Source organism: Cercospora beticola, chromosome 3 (genome assembly GCF_033473495.1).
Source record: "Cercospora beticola chromosome 3, complete sequence".
Classification (NCBI taxonomy): domain Eukaryota; kingdom Fungi; phylum Ascomycota; class Dothideomycetes; order Mycosphaerellales; family Mycosphaerellaceae; genus Cercospora; species Cercospora beticola.
The window spans coordinates 3,758,833-3,770,679 of record NC_088937.1 but is presented as its reverse complement, the minus strand read 5'-3'; the positions used below and the strand labels follow the sequence as shown (position 1 = coordinate 3,770,679).

At 48.8% G+C, this 11,847-nt stretch overlaps 5 protein-coding genes across 5 annotated transcripts; 1 reads left to right on the top strand and 4 right to left on the bottom strand.

Moving 5' to 3' along the window:
* Positions 1–2,997: 2,997 nt before the first annotated feature.
* On the top strand, positions 2,998–4,292 carry RHO25_005479 (uncharacterized protein; the record flags this gene model as incomplete). Its single annotated transcript, XM_023596384.1, has 4 exons — positions 2,998–3,256; positions 3,306–3,407; positions 3,468–3,559; positions 3,621–4,292. The coding sequence occupies 4 exons, from the start codon at positions 2,998–3,000 to the stop codon at positions 4,290–4,292; spliced, it is 1,125 nt and encodes a 374-aa protein (XP_023457875.1).
* A 29-nt stretch (positions 4,293–4,321) lies between these two features.
* On the bottom strand, positions 4,322–5,310 carry RHO25_005478 (uncharacterized protein; the record flags this gene model as incomplete). The annotated part of the gene is made up of 2 exons (XM_023596383.1): positions 4,322–5,105; positions 5,156–5,310. The coding sequence occupies 2 exons, from the start codon at positions 5,308–5,310 to the stop codon at positions 4,322–4,324; spliced, it is 939 nt and encodes a 312-aa protein (XP_023457874.1).
* A 477-nt stretch (positions 5,311–5,787) lies between these two features.
* RHO25_005477 (uncharacterized protein) lies at positions 5,788–7,580 on the bottom strand (the record flags this gene model as incomplete). The annotated part of the gene is made up of 2 exons (XM_023596382.1): positions 5,788–6,855; positions 6,987–7,580. The coding sequence occupies 2 exons, from the start codon at positions 7,578–7,580 to the stop codon at positions 5,788–5,790; spliced, it is 1,662 nt and encodes a 553-aa protein (XP_023456867.1).
* A 752-nt stretch (positions 7,581–8,332) lies between these two features.
* RHO25_005476 (uncharacterized protein) lies at positions 8,333–10,191 on the bottom strand (the record flags this gene model as incomplete). Its single annotated transcript, XM_023596381.1, has 4 exons — positions 8,333–8,689; positions 8,773–8,915; positions 8,971–9,979; positions 10,027–10,191. The coding sequence occupies 4 exons, from the start codon at positions 10,189–10,191 to the stop codon at positions 8,333–8,335; spliced, it is 1,674 nt and encodes a 557-aa protein (XP_023456868.1).
* A 481-nt stretch (positions 10,192–10,672) lies between these two features.
* On the bottom strand, positions 10,673–11,600 carry RHO25_005475 (uncharacterized protein; the record flags this gene model as incomplete). Its single annotated transcript, XM_023596380.1, has 2 exons — positions 10,673–10,888; positions 10,941–11,600. The coding sequence occupies 2 exons, from the start codon at positions 11,598–11,600 to the stop codon at positions 10,673–10,675; spliced, it is 876 nt and encodes a 291-aa protein (XP_023456860.1).
* Between the last annotated feature and the right edge of the window lie 247 nt (positions 11,601–11,847).

Here is an 11,847-nt window from a genome sequence, read left to right as displayed (position 1 = left end):
ATCTAAGAACTCTTTTCTCTTATAGAAGTTAGTTAGGTTCTTAAATAGAGAACCTCTAAAAGATCTACTTTCTTAGAAGAGTACTACTAGCTAGTTCTAAGGTATTAGTAGTACTTAGTACTTAGGCCTAGTCTTATCTACTTAGATACTATAGTCTAAAGCTAATCCTTTCCTCTTTATACTCTTTTAGTATATCTCTCTTTTAAAGTAGAGTATACCTTACTAGGCTTTTCTCTATCTTACTTACTTTTTAGAAACTTCTAGCTTATAACTAGGATCTTCTAAAGCTTTAAGATAGTATAGATAGGATATACTTCTAGTCTCTCTTATACTCTTTTTCTACTTCTCTATCTAGTTAATACTATAGGTCCTATAAGAGGTAATATATATTACTTTAAGAATAAGAAAGCTAACTCTTTCTACTTAGAGCCTCTTTATAAACCCGGGCTTATAACCTATCGAATTATATTCTCGTAGGTACTCGTCGGATAAGTATAACGTAGTAGAAGTAGAGATAATAAGTAGGAACTAACCGAGTTAATTATATTAGTTAGTTATAGGTTATATCTTACTCCTAAAATAGATATTAGCTAGGTTATATAACCTAGTATTATATAACCTATATTACCTAATCCTAATCTCTAAAGTATCTCTTAGAATATCTAACTAGACTATACTTTCTAATATATTCTACTCTTATAGAAGCTTAGGTTTCTATCTACTATAAGCCTATAAAGAAATACTTTCTACTAAGAATTCCTAAAGTCTAAAGTACTACTTATCTAAAGTCTAACTATTAGATAGAGAGATATAGTATCTTTAGAATCTTATATTATAATATTTAGTATTAATACTATTCTATCTATAATCTTATAGCGACTAGATAAACTAGCCTTACTATTAATTATCTATACCGACTTACTCTCGCTTTATAAATATATAGTTAAGCTCGGTACTACTAAGAAGAAACGCTTAATAATCGATATTATAGTACTAAGATAGATATATAAAGTAAGAGAGGTTTATAAAGTATAATAGATTAATAGTACTACGAACTCTACCGACGCTATAACTAAAATAATACTAAATAAGGCCTTAATAATACTTATTAACTAAGGAACTATAATATATAATATCTAAGAATAGGTTAAAAGATAAACCTACTTAGTAAGAATATCTATATAGTAAGGCAATACGGATTCGGATACGAACGGCTAGCAGCTAATTATAAGCTAGAGATATACTACTAGTTATTAGAGGCATTGTTTTATTGCGTTTTTATCCGAGTTTATGCGAGAAAAGAGAGATTGCTAGTATCGGTTTGGTATGGCGTGGTAGCCACCTCGCATGAACCGGCTTAAGCTATAACCTTCGGAAGACGCACGTTCCGTTCCGAGGCAGTGGTATATAGAGCCAGCTCGTTCGCTACCTTCCATTGAATAGAACATGAATCTTTATTACACCACCGACTTTGTCACCTGACTGAATACCCTCTGCAGAGAAGCCTACCCACACTTGGCCTGTTTGCTGCTTGTTTGATCTATCGTCGAGACTAATCACGCAGGCATCGACCTCATTGCCTGCCCTTCGCAGAGCAGCTATGCGTTTCCAATCGCTGCTGTTTTTCGGCCTTGCGAAGTTCACTTTGGGACGAGGCTCAATACCTTTCGGTCCGAAAGGAAGACCGGAGTAGGTTACCTTGTATGGACGAATACCAGGTGATCAGAGACTGACACGGGCTCCCAGCATTCATGCACAATGTTGCTGTATGAATACACTTTCCTACAGTGTCCTTTCTGCTGGTTGCTGACACTTTCGCAGATGAGGTCGTGAATCATGATCCGAGCACAGTCTGCTGCCTCTGCAACAGCGATCTTTATATCCGCGGCCATTTGACGTACAATGAGGGTTCCAATTGCCCGGCAGACAATAGGGCTTGTGGTCCTGCCTGCACCTGGAATGATACCTGTTGCTGTAAGTTCAGCCCGGCATGAAGACAGTCTGTACTGCTTCATCGTGACCAAAAATTGACGCGACCATCCACTTTACAGGGAGGCAAGATGAGCAGAACGGCAACGCTGCGAACTGCTATTGCTACGGAAAATGGACGGCCAAGACGCTTCTCGTTCATGCAGCGGAGAATTGTGGGCCAGAATGCCCTGCGGATTACTCGCCGTGAAGGTGTACGACTTGAGTTGCATGTGTACTATGGCAGCTACTTTCTACCAGGGTGAGCTGATTGGTATGCTGGCATATATAGATAATTCGCAGGTTCATAAGCGAACTGCGAGAGTCTTTCAGAGTCAGGTATGTCGTGTGAAGGAAAATGCGTCGAAATTTGATATCTCGACGGGACAGGCCAAATTTGCCAGGCACTGCGGCGTAGCCTGCATTTCATGCACGCTATTTGTGCTCGCTCGTACCCTCAAAGTTAGCGAATGATCATAGCGAGATGTCGCAACTCAAAGTGGTCGAAGCGCTCAGAAACGTACATCCCATCGGCATGCCCCGCAAGCTGTATGAGGAAGCTCTCCCTTGGCCGCCGAACGAGGGCAAGCGAGAGCTGTGAGCCAGAAACGAGTCCAAAACAGCGTAAATGATGCACCCACCACGATAGCCAGTCCTTCAATATGGCTGACGTTGCTAGATGGGAGTGAATTTGCCTGCTTCGCGGTACTGTGTCGTCCATTGTGAGCGGTACTGCTGGGCTGGTAATCAATCTCATAATCCAGCCGGGAATTGTGAACAACACGAGTTGTGATACTGCTGTCTGGCTTACAGTACACAATCAATTGGCCGTGCGAGGACGACCTGATGCCGTGCACATTTTGAGCTAACGCTCACTGACTCAGACAGGCGGCGTCAGCGGACCCTGACAATAGAATACCCAGACCAGGACGCGGCACAGACGCATCAAGCATATATGCACACTCTTGAAGGGCAAAACTACCAACTAGAAGGTCCAGATCTATCTATCGAACGCTGGTTCATCGTAACATGTCACGGTCACGATCAGCCGAGCACGATGCTCGCAACTCTGCGTTGAAGACGGCGCTTGGCACTACTGAGTTGGCTCGAGCAGCGTCTCAGCCCACCGCAACAACAGTGCCATCACGATGCAACGAGATCGGACTCTCCTGGGAGGTGCAGGATCTGGCTGACTCTCATGGCGCCCGAATTTATTGGCTAGGAGCTCGGACGGCCCCCACAGTCCTGCTATACTTCCACGGTATTGCGCTCAGTCTTCTGCTTTGGCGTAAGCCAATTCACGGGACAACTCGACTGACGCTCTGCGACCGATGAAGGTGGAGGATTTGGCTTAGGGGCATTCCCCGGTCACATTGACTTTCTCGATTCGTGCATCAAGAAGACCGGCAACGAACTGGTTGTTGCCCTATTAGAATACGGTAAGCTGCAAGTTTGACCAAGCCAATCGCGCGCATAATGTGCTGATTGTCTTCGCAAAGGTTTGAGTCCAACGCATCGATATCCAGTTCAGTATAATCAGGCGAGTAAAGCTCTAATCCAAGTCATGACCAGTGGCTATGAACCCAGCAGCGTCAGTGATCTTACAAGCATCTCCAATGGGTGTTCAACATTCACTGACGAAACCTCTCAAGATACTGATCGGTGGCGACTCGTGTGGTGGGAACATGGCGCTCGCCATACTTTCCAGCTTTTCTCATTCAACGCCGTTGATACAGAAATTGGAATTGAAGACACCCTTGAAGGGGGCGTTACTCATATGCCCTTGGGTGACCTTCTCGCCCGATTGGGAGTCTTGCAGGTCCAGTGCCGACCAAGACATCACCTCAGTCAGTGTGAATCTTGATTGGGCGAACGAGTATATCTCGTCTGATGATCACAACAACTACTCGGAACCTGTCCGCGCCGAAGTTAGCTGGTGGAAAGGCCTCGCCGTGGATGACATCCTTGTGCTCTGGGGAGAAAACGAACTGTCAAGGAACCCGGTGCAAAAGCTGTCTACCGCACTTAGTGATGCCGGACTGAATGTCACTGCTCGTGAGTGCGCCAAGCAGGTTCACATTGACTGTGTGCTGGATGCACAGACGGGGATGTCCCACGGTGAGATGACTGAACATTCCTGGGAGTGGCTGAAGCAGAAGTCCAAATGGAATAGTGCAGGATGGAGCTTCCAGCAGAAGTTGCACCAACTGGCCATGGCCGCGAGTACAGCCATGATGGAAAATGAATCAGATTCATTGTCTATGGGTGAGGAAGAAAGAATTGCGGATCAGGCTCTGTTTCAGGCTCTGCCTGATTCCTGGTGACCACGCTCGAGATCATCATTGTCGCTATTTCATCCAGGGTACTCTTCAATCCATTGTCTGATATGTCCCACAGTCTCTTCTGGTGCCTCTTCGGGCAAAAAGTGACCAATGTCATCCTTCACCCCAATGGCACGCACCTCACAGTCACTCCACTTTTCCCACAGTCCTAGAACGTCGTGTGAGCTACCCAGATTCCGTGCAGAATAGATCACTAGCAGTGGTACTTTGATCCTGCGGCCTTCTCTCATGTCATCTTCCTGTTCATCGACGTCGACAGTGGCTCCTGCGTGATAGTCGGCGCAAGACCCTTTGACCGTGCTCATCAAGCTGAAATTTTGCGCATAGTGTTCGATGGAATCGTTCTCGTCGAATCGCGCGGCTCCTATTGGATTGATAGTTTTCATTCGCTCAATACTGTGAAGCAAATAGTTGCGTGCGCCCATCTGCTCGATCAAAGACGGTGCGGCTTCATTGGCGAGGAATGGCCAATGATAGTAAGGAATGGCCAAACGAGATTTAGTGAGAGCCCGCCACTGTTCCAATGTGGGGACAATGTCCATGACAATGGCGGACACGATGTTGTGTGCAGGGTCGTTGTCAACAACCAGCCGGTGGCCTACCCTGCCTCCTCGATCATGTCCACACCAGATCAAAGGTCGTTGTGCGTCAAAAACTCGATGAACGGCGTCGACAATGAGGCGACCCACCGTCCTCTTATCAGCTGCCGCAGGTTGTGAGGATATCCCGTAGCCTGGAAGCTCAACGATGAACATGCTGATGGAGCTCTTGAGCAAGGGGGCAGTGTGACGCCACCTGATATCAGTCAGCGAATGATCACCCAAGATGACCAGAGGCGTTGTTACATGTAACTTGTCTGTGGCCAGCCGTGGACCATGACAAGAATCGGCCCAGATCCGAGGTCATGGCTGTAGCTTATGACAGATCCTCCTGACGATACTGCAGTCTCATTCTTGCTCAAGAACGGATGGAGGGAGCTGAGGTTGGTTGGCACCGCCATTATGAGCAATAACGTTCCGATCTGGTTGCCGTTCAGACGCAAATGTGCTTTGTGGATGACCAGGTGCGTAAATCAGATGTCGCCTGATCCCCACAGCACTGATGTCAGCTTCGGAGTCTGCACTGACTCTCCCAAATTATTAGTCAGAAGCGAAGAGAAATGCGTCGATTGGAGCAAATCCCAGAGACTGGTGTGAAAACTTCGCAAGGAATGTACAAATGCTAATGAGTCGACACAGCACATGGATCCTGTTTACCGAAACGGACACTGTTTGTTCTGCATGTAAATACACTACTCCGTCGCTGCTCACAGGAACGTATAGACATCTTCAAATCCGAGCGTCATATATATGAAGTCTACAAATGCCAGCAGCAGTGGAAGTCTGTCCACGTTGTTTCTCCCTTTATTTTAACAACTCATGCGCCTTGTTCAGGCCGACGTCTCGTGCACTTCTGGGCCATACGAAACACTGACTGTTCAGAAGTCATCCGTCATGGCTCCATGGCTAGCATCACCAACCAACCGCGCGTATTTAGCCAATGTGCCCTTCCTGACCCGATTGCGAGGCGGTTGCCATTCGCTTCGTCTTTTCTCAAGCTCTTCCGTCGGGACGTCCATGTCGATTCTATGCGTTACAACGTCGATCGTGATTGTGTCTCCGTCGCGGATCAGTGCGATAGGGCCTCCTACCGCAGCCTCTGGGCAGATGTGACCCACGATAAAGCCATGGCTGGCACCGCTATAGCGACCGTCGGTAATAAGTGATACGTTCCTTAAGTCTGCACCAACGATAGCAGCAGAAGCCTTTAGCTGCTCGGGCATCCCTGGGCCTCCCTTGGGACCTTCGTAGCGTACGACAAGCACGAGATTTCCGCCTGTCGCTGGAATTTTGCCCTGGTTCAGCGCATCACTCAACTCCTTCTCCTTCTCGAAGACTCGAGCCTTTCCGACAAATTTCATGCCTTGCTTCCCTGTAATCTTGGCAACAGAGCCTTGAGGAGCTATATTGCCATAGAGGATCTCAATATGGCCGGAAGCTTTGATCGGGTCGCTGAGAGGCCTAATGATCTTCTGATCACTATTCATCAGGCTGGGATAACTCTCCACGTTCTCGGCTAGCGTTTTTCCGGTTACTGTGATCGTGCTGCCATCTAACAGACCAGCAGCTATTAGGTACTTCTGCACCGATGGGACGCCTCCGATCTCGTATAAATCTGCGACGAGAAACTTGCCAGAGGGAGCGAGATCAGCGAGAAACGGCACTTTATCGCTAACTCTTTGGAAGTCATCCAAGGTCAGGAAGACACCCGCTGTCCCAGCCATAGCAAGCAGATGGAGCACACCGTTTGTAGACCCGCCTAGTGCCATGAGCATGACAAGTGCGTTGTCGAAGGACGCTTTTGTCAAGCAATCGCGGGGCCGAATATTCTTCTCCATACAGATCTTGATAGCACTAGCGACTTTCTTGCATTCTCGCATCTTCTCTGCGCTATTGGCCAGCGTAGACGACGAGCCTGTGACAGTCAAGCCCATTGTCTCGATCGACTGCGGAAGCAAAGAGCCAATTCGTTAGCCTGGTGCCTCGTTCAACGAAAAAGGATGATTGATGTGCATCGCAGATGTCGTGCACGATGGCCGTGTGTGCGTGAACGCTGGTCCCATCTACTGCCACTTACCATTGCCATTGTGTTCGCTGTAAACATTCCGCCACATGCACCTTGTCCAGGAACGGCATTTCGCTCCATATCGGTCAAGATATCATCTTTTGTCAATGAAGGGTCATCCTCACTCTTCAGCTTATCGTACAAATAAGCACCGTGTGCTTCGATGACAGACACTCCAGTGATCTTCTTCCGCAACGTTTTGGAATAGCCCATGTCAACAGAACCGCCGTACAGCATGATCGACGGACGATTGTGTCTAGTCATCCCCATTACGCATCCGGGCATATTCTTGTCGCAACCTGGGATCGTGATGCACGCATCGTGGTAATGGGCGCAGGTAGCAGTTTCGATAGAGTCAGCAATCAGCTCCCGAGACTGTAGACTGAATCTCATGCTATCGGTCCCCATCGTCAGTCCATCGCTAACTCCGACGCTGTTATACTGCCAGGCAAGCATGTTCTGCGCCTCGATTTGTCTCTTCACTTCTTTTCCTAGGTCAAGTAAGTGCATATTGCAGGGATTGCCTTGAAACCAAACGGATGCGACCCCAACCTGAGCATAGGTCTTCATGGCGTTCTCGTTAGGAACACCCGCACCGTACAGCATTGATTGTATGGCCGGATAGTCATGGTCGCGGGTGATGGTTGTGGAATACCTGTTCGATTCCGGTGCCTGTGAATTCGAGGTAGTCCTGACCGTCTGGCTGCGAACTGGCTTGCGGATCAATTTCGTGCGAGGACATATTTAGAACTGTTGACAACGTTGTGAGACGTGCTGTTCTCTGCTCCGTTCGCAAGACAACGCGCTGTGCAAGGCTTGAAGCCCCGCAATGATTGCTGTAGCTGTTCGGATGGCGTGGTTGCGCTTGGCTTGCTAAGAGCTGTGTCATCGGCGCTGACTCTCAAAGGCCTGAGTGGGAATTTCACGAAGAATGACCAAAGTCAAAACCTTCCTCGGCACTTTGAGTGACACCATGTGGAACTTCACTGGGTCGGTATCTGCAGTGCAATGGGTGGAAGGCTGGGCGTCAAGTTGTGGCGCTTGTCATATCCACTTCACCGTGCGAAGCTGGCTTGAATCGATGTTTTTGATTGATCGCTATTGACTTCGCTGTTGATGCAAGAGCGATAGGCACAATGGGTGAAATAATTACAGCTACTGACAGCACGGCTGCTTGGCCAACATTTTGCATAGATCACTGCCGTGATAGAAAACCAAGACAGGGCATTGGTTGGCAGCATCACGACAAATCAGGTAGAGAGTAGCTATGGATTTTCCCAGAATCGCAGTGCAGATAAACATAAGGACAATTCGAAAGTCGCCCCCAGCGCTACGGTGACCGAGAGGGAGCCTCGTGGCTATGCTGCTCCGATGGACGTATTACGTTGCTCGAATTTATGCCCCGGATATCCTTCCTCCCTCTCCGTCGTAAGTGCCTTGTGGAAAGCGGGAACGCCACCATAGTAGAAGATCGGCGTCACATTCTTGCCAGGCACATTGCTGCCGACCATCCAATTGGTGACGGACCCCGCATGTTTGGCAATGACGAGCATGTTGTAGACCAGTCTGACATGATCGCTCCATTTCTGAGCGCCGTCTGCCGTTGACTCGCAACGGTCCTTGTTGTTCTCCTTCATCCACTTGAGAGTTTGCCCCACCCAGTCCGAGGTTATGTCGATGATCATTGGAGAATTCGCGAAAGCGCTTGTTGGGCCCTAGAAGTAGTGTGAAGAGATGTTAGCGATATTTCGAGATCTGGAGCTCGAAGGCTGCTCGCCAATTTTATACAGTCACTTACGAAGATCATGAAGAGATTTGGGAACGATGGAACAGTAACACCTAGGTTGATCTGGAGGTCCTGGTTGAAAACGTCACCAAGTTTTTCATCCTTATCGTTTCGGATGTCGATTCTGGCGAGGGTACCGGTTACAGCATCAAAACCTGGAAGGTATACATGTCAGCAAGCACCGTTGTGGGGGTTATGAAACAGCCCTACCCAAAGCAAAGATGATCATGTCGAACTCATACTCCTCGTTTGCAGTCTTGATCCCGACTGGTGTGACATCTTGAATCGGGTTCTTGCTAACATCTACCAAGCGTACGTTGGGCTTGTTATAGGCCTCGTAGTAGTGATGACCGAGTGGAGGACGTTTAGCAATGACAGGATAGTCCGGGCAGAGGAGTTCTGCAGTTTCCGGATCCTTTACCACGGATTTGACCTTGCGACGAATAAAGTCCGCCACGGTCCGGTTACACTCCTCGTCAGTTAGTAGATCAGCGAACGACTCGAAGAAATAGCGGAAGCCGCCTTTCTCCCAGCCGCCTTCTAGCACCCGCTGAACTTCGTTCGAGTCATCCTTGATCATGTCGTATAATTGTTGAGAATCTACCATGTCGAAACCCCAGGCCTGTGACAATGCTCGAAGTTTAATCTCTTTGTAGTCACGCGTAATCTCGCTCATTTGCTCTGGCGTTAGGGGATGATTTCGTCCTGGGATAACGTAGTTTGGAGTCCTTTGGAACACAGTAAGCTGCTTGGCGCTATGGGCAACGATAGGGATAACTTGTACTCCGGTAGCTCCAGTTCCAACGACTGCTACGCGCTTACCCGCGAATGACACTTTATTATCTGGCCAGGTTCCTGTACGATACCACTCTCCTTTGAAGTTCGCAAGTCCTGTGAAAGGGGGCTCCACTGGCGTTGCGAGAGGCCCAGTTCCAGTTATCAGGAATTTGCAGGTGTGCTCGATGCCATCGGATGTTTTGACAACCCAAAGATTCCGCTGCTCATCACGCCGTGCCGCCTCGACAGTCGTGTTCAGCTGAATGCTGTCCCTCAGCTTGAGATGGTCGGCCAGCTTGTTCAGATATTCTTCGACTTCGGCTTGTTGCGGATAACGCTCCTTCCACACCCACTCCATGCCAACCTCGTTGAGGAAGCTAAAGATAAAGACCCAACTCTCACTGTCGGTGCGTGCGCCAGGATAGCGATTCCAGTACCACGTCTGCAAGAAGTTAGCAGCGACTCTGTGTCCTGGCAGCGACGACATACTCCTCCTATGCCACTTCCAGCTTCGAAAGCCTGCCCTTCGTATCCTTGCTTCTGAACTTCGTACAGTGCTCGTAGACCGCTGAAGCCTCCACCAACAACGATAGCATTGTGGTGTGTCTTCTTGGCTTTGGTAGGGTTGCCATTGGTCGCTGATTGTGAAGCCATACTCGATGCAAGAGATTTTTGCTCCAATGGAATGCGTGCACTTCAGTGTCACCTCTGCTTGAGAGTATGCACTGGTTCTTGTGCCCGAGATAGATACAGTAAGTATTGAGTGCTATTGATTTGGACGGACACTTGATCAGGGCATAGCCCCGCAAATTGTGCCCTCTTAGCTGCGTCAACGATCTACGCTGGCGCTGAGTCGCTCAGTTGACTCAGCGCAGTGCTTCCTCCGACCGGCCGCGAGACCCTGCGTGGGTCATGTGCTGACACTCAGGGGTACATATCAGGTCGTCAAGTGTTCAACGCCTATGGTTTTGCATCTGCTGCTGGCACACGCCGTCGAGTCCTTGCCACATTGGTACTTCGCCGATCGCTCTCAGCATCAGCCGGATGACACCGAACTCGTAACAGCCTTTGATGGCACAACTGAAGATTTGGACAATGTTCGATCTCAGACCTAAGCATTACATCAAAAAGCCTATCAATTCAAGTAATCGCCCTTCGTTTCTTCGTGTATCAATTCGAACATAGGCTGACCAGAGAACCACCCTACACGCGCATCGCCAACACTTTTGTGTGTGTAAACAGCTTCCTCTTCGCCAATAGGGATTGGCTTCTCTCCTCTTGATGCCGCGGCAGCTTCGGCCAACAGTTGCGTATGACAGCACTTGTCGAGGGAGACGAACCAGAAAACCGTCTGCTCATAGAGTCAGTCCATGAGCACGAGTCCTTCAGACTTCGCAACGAACCTCTTCAATTGTCTTACCGGTGGTCAGAATACCGTGATTCTGCAGCAATGCAGCCTTTTTGTTCCCCAGACATTTGGCAATGCTTTGACCTTCTGACTCCGCGAATACCACGCCGTTGAAACGATCATAGACGACATGATCGTCATGAAAAGCGCATGCGTCTTGGGTGAGCGTGTCGACCTTCCTGCCGAGTGTACACCATGTCCGTCCGAAGAATGAGTGGCTGTGGGCAGCACATGTGACATCTGGTCGAGCCTCATGGATAGCCGCATGGATCATGTATGCTGCTTTGTTCAATAATCGGTTCTTACCGCCGCCAATTACTTCGCCAGTGTGATTGATTTGGATCAGATCACTCCTCTTCATAAGCGCGAATGGCTTTCCAAAAGGGTTCACCCAGAACGTGGTAGGGTCTACCGGGTCGCGTACAGTGATATGGCCAGCGACGCCTTCGTCGTAGCCGTACTTGCCAAAGATCCTGAATGCTGCAGCAAGACGTCCCTTGAGATATTCGCGCTCTTCGTGCTTATCGTCGAATGTAGGTGGGTACGGGAATTCACCCATTTCGCCTCGATTGGCCGTGTTCTGCGGAGCTCTGTCATTACTACCGTCGGTTTTGGGTGAATGCCCACCGCCTACATTGTTGGTTTGAGCTGGCATGGTGGAAAGAGGAGCGTTATAGATTCAGATTCAAAGATGAAAGATGAAATTTCGTATGTGCATGCTACGTTCGTCGCAACCAGTACCAGGTCAATTTGGAGAGGCTGGTGAGTCAGCGCGGTCAAGTCAGCGCGATCAAGTCAGCGCAAGCAAGTGGGTTGGCTCAACGAGCAAGATTGGCATCCAGAGAAGGGCGTTTTCGAATGCATTGTGTGAATGCATCGTGAGACCTCCATCTGTTCCAGAC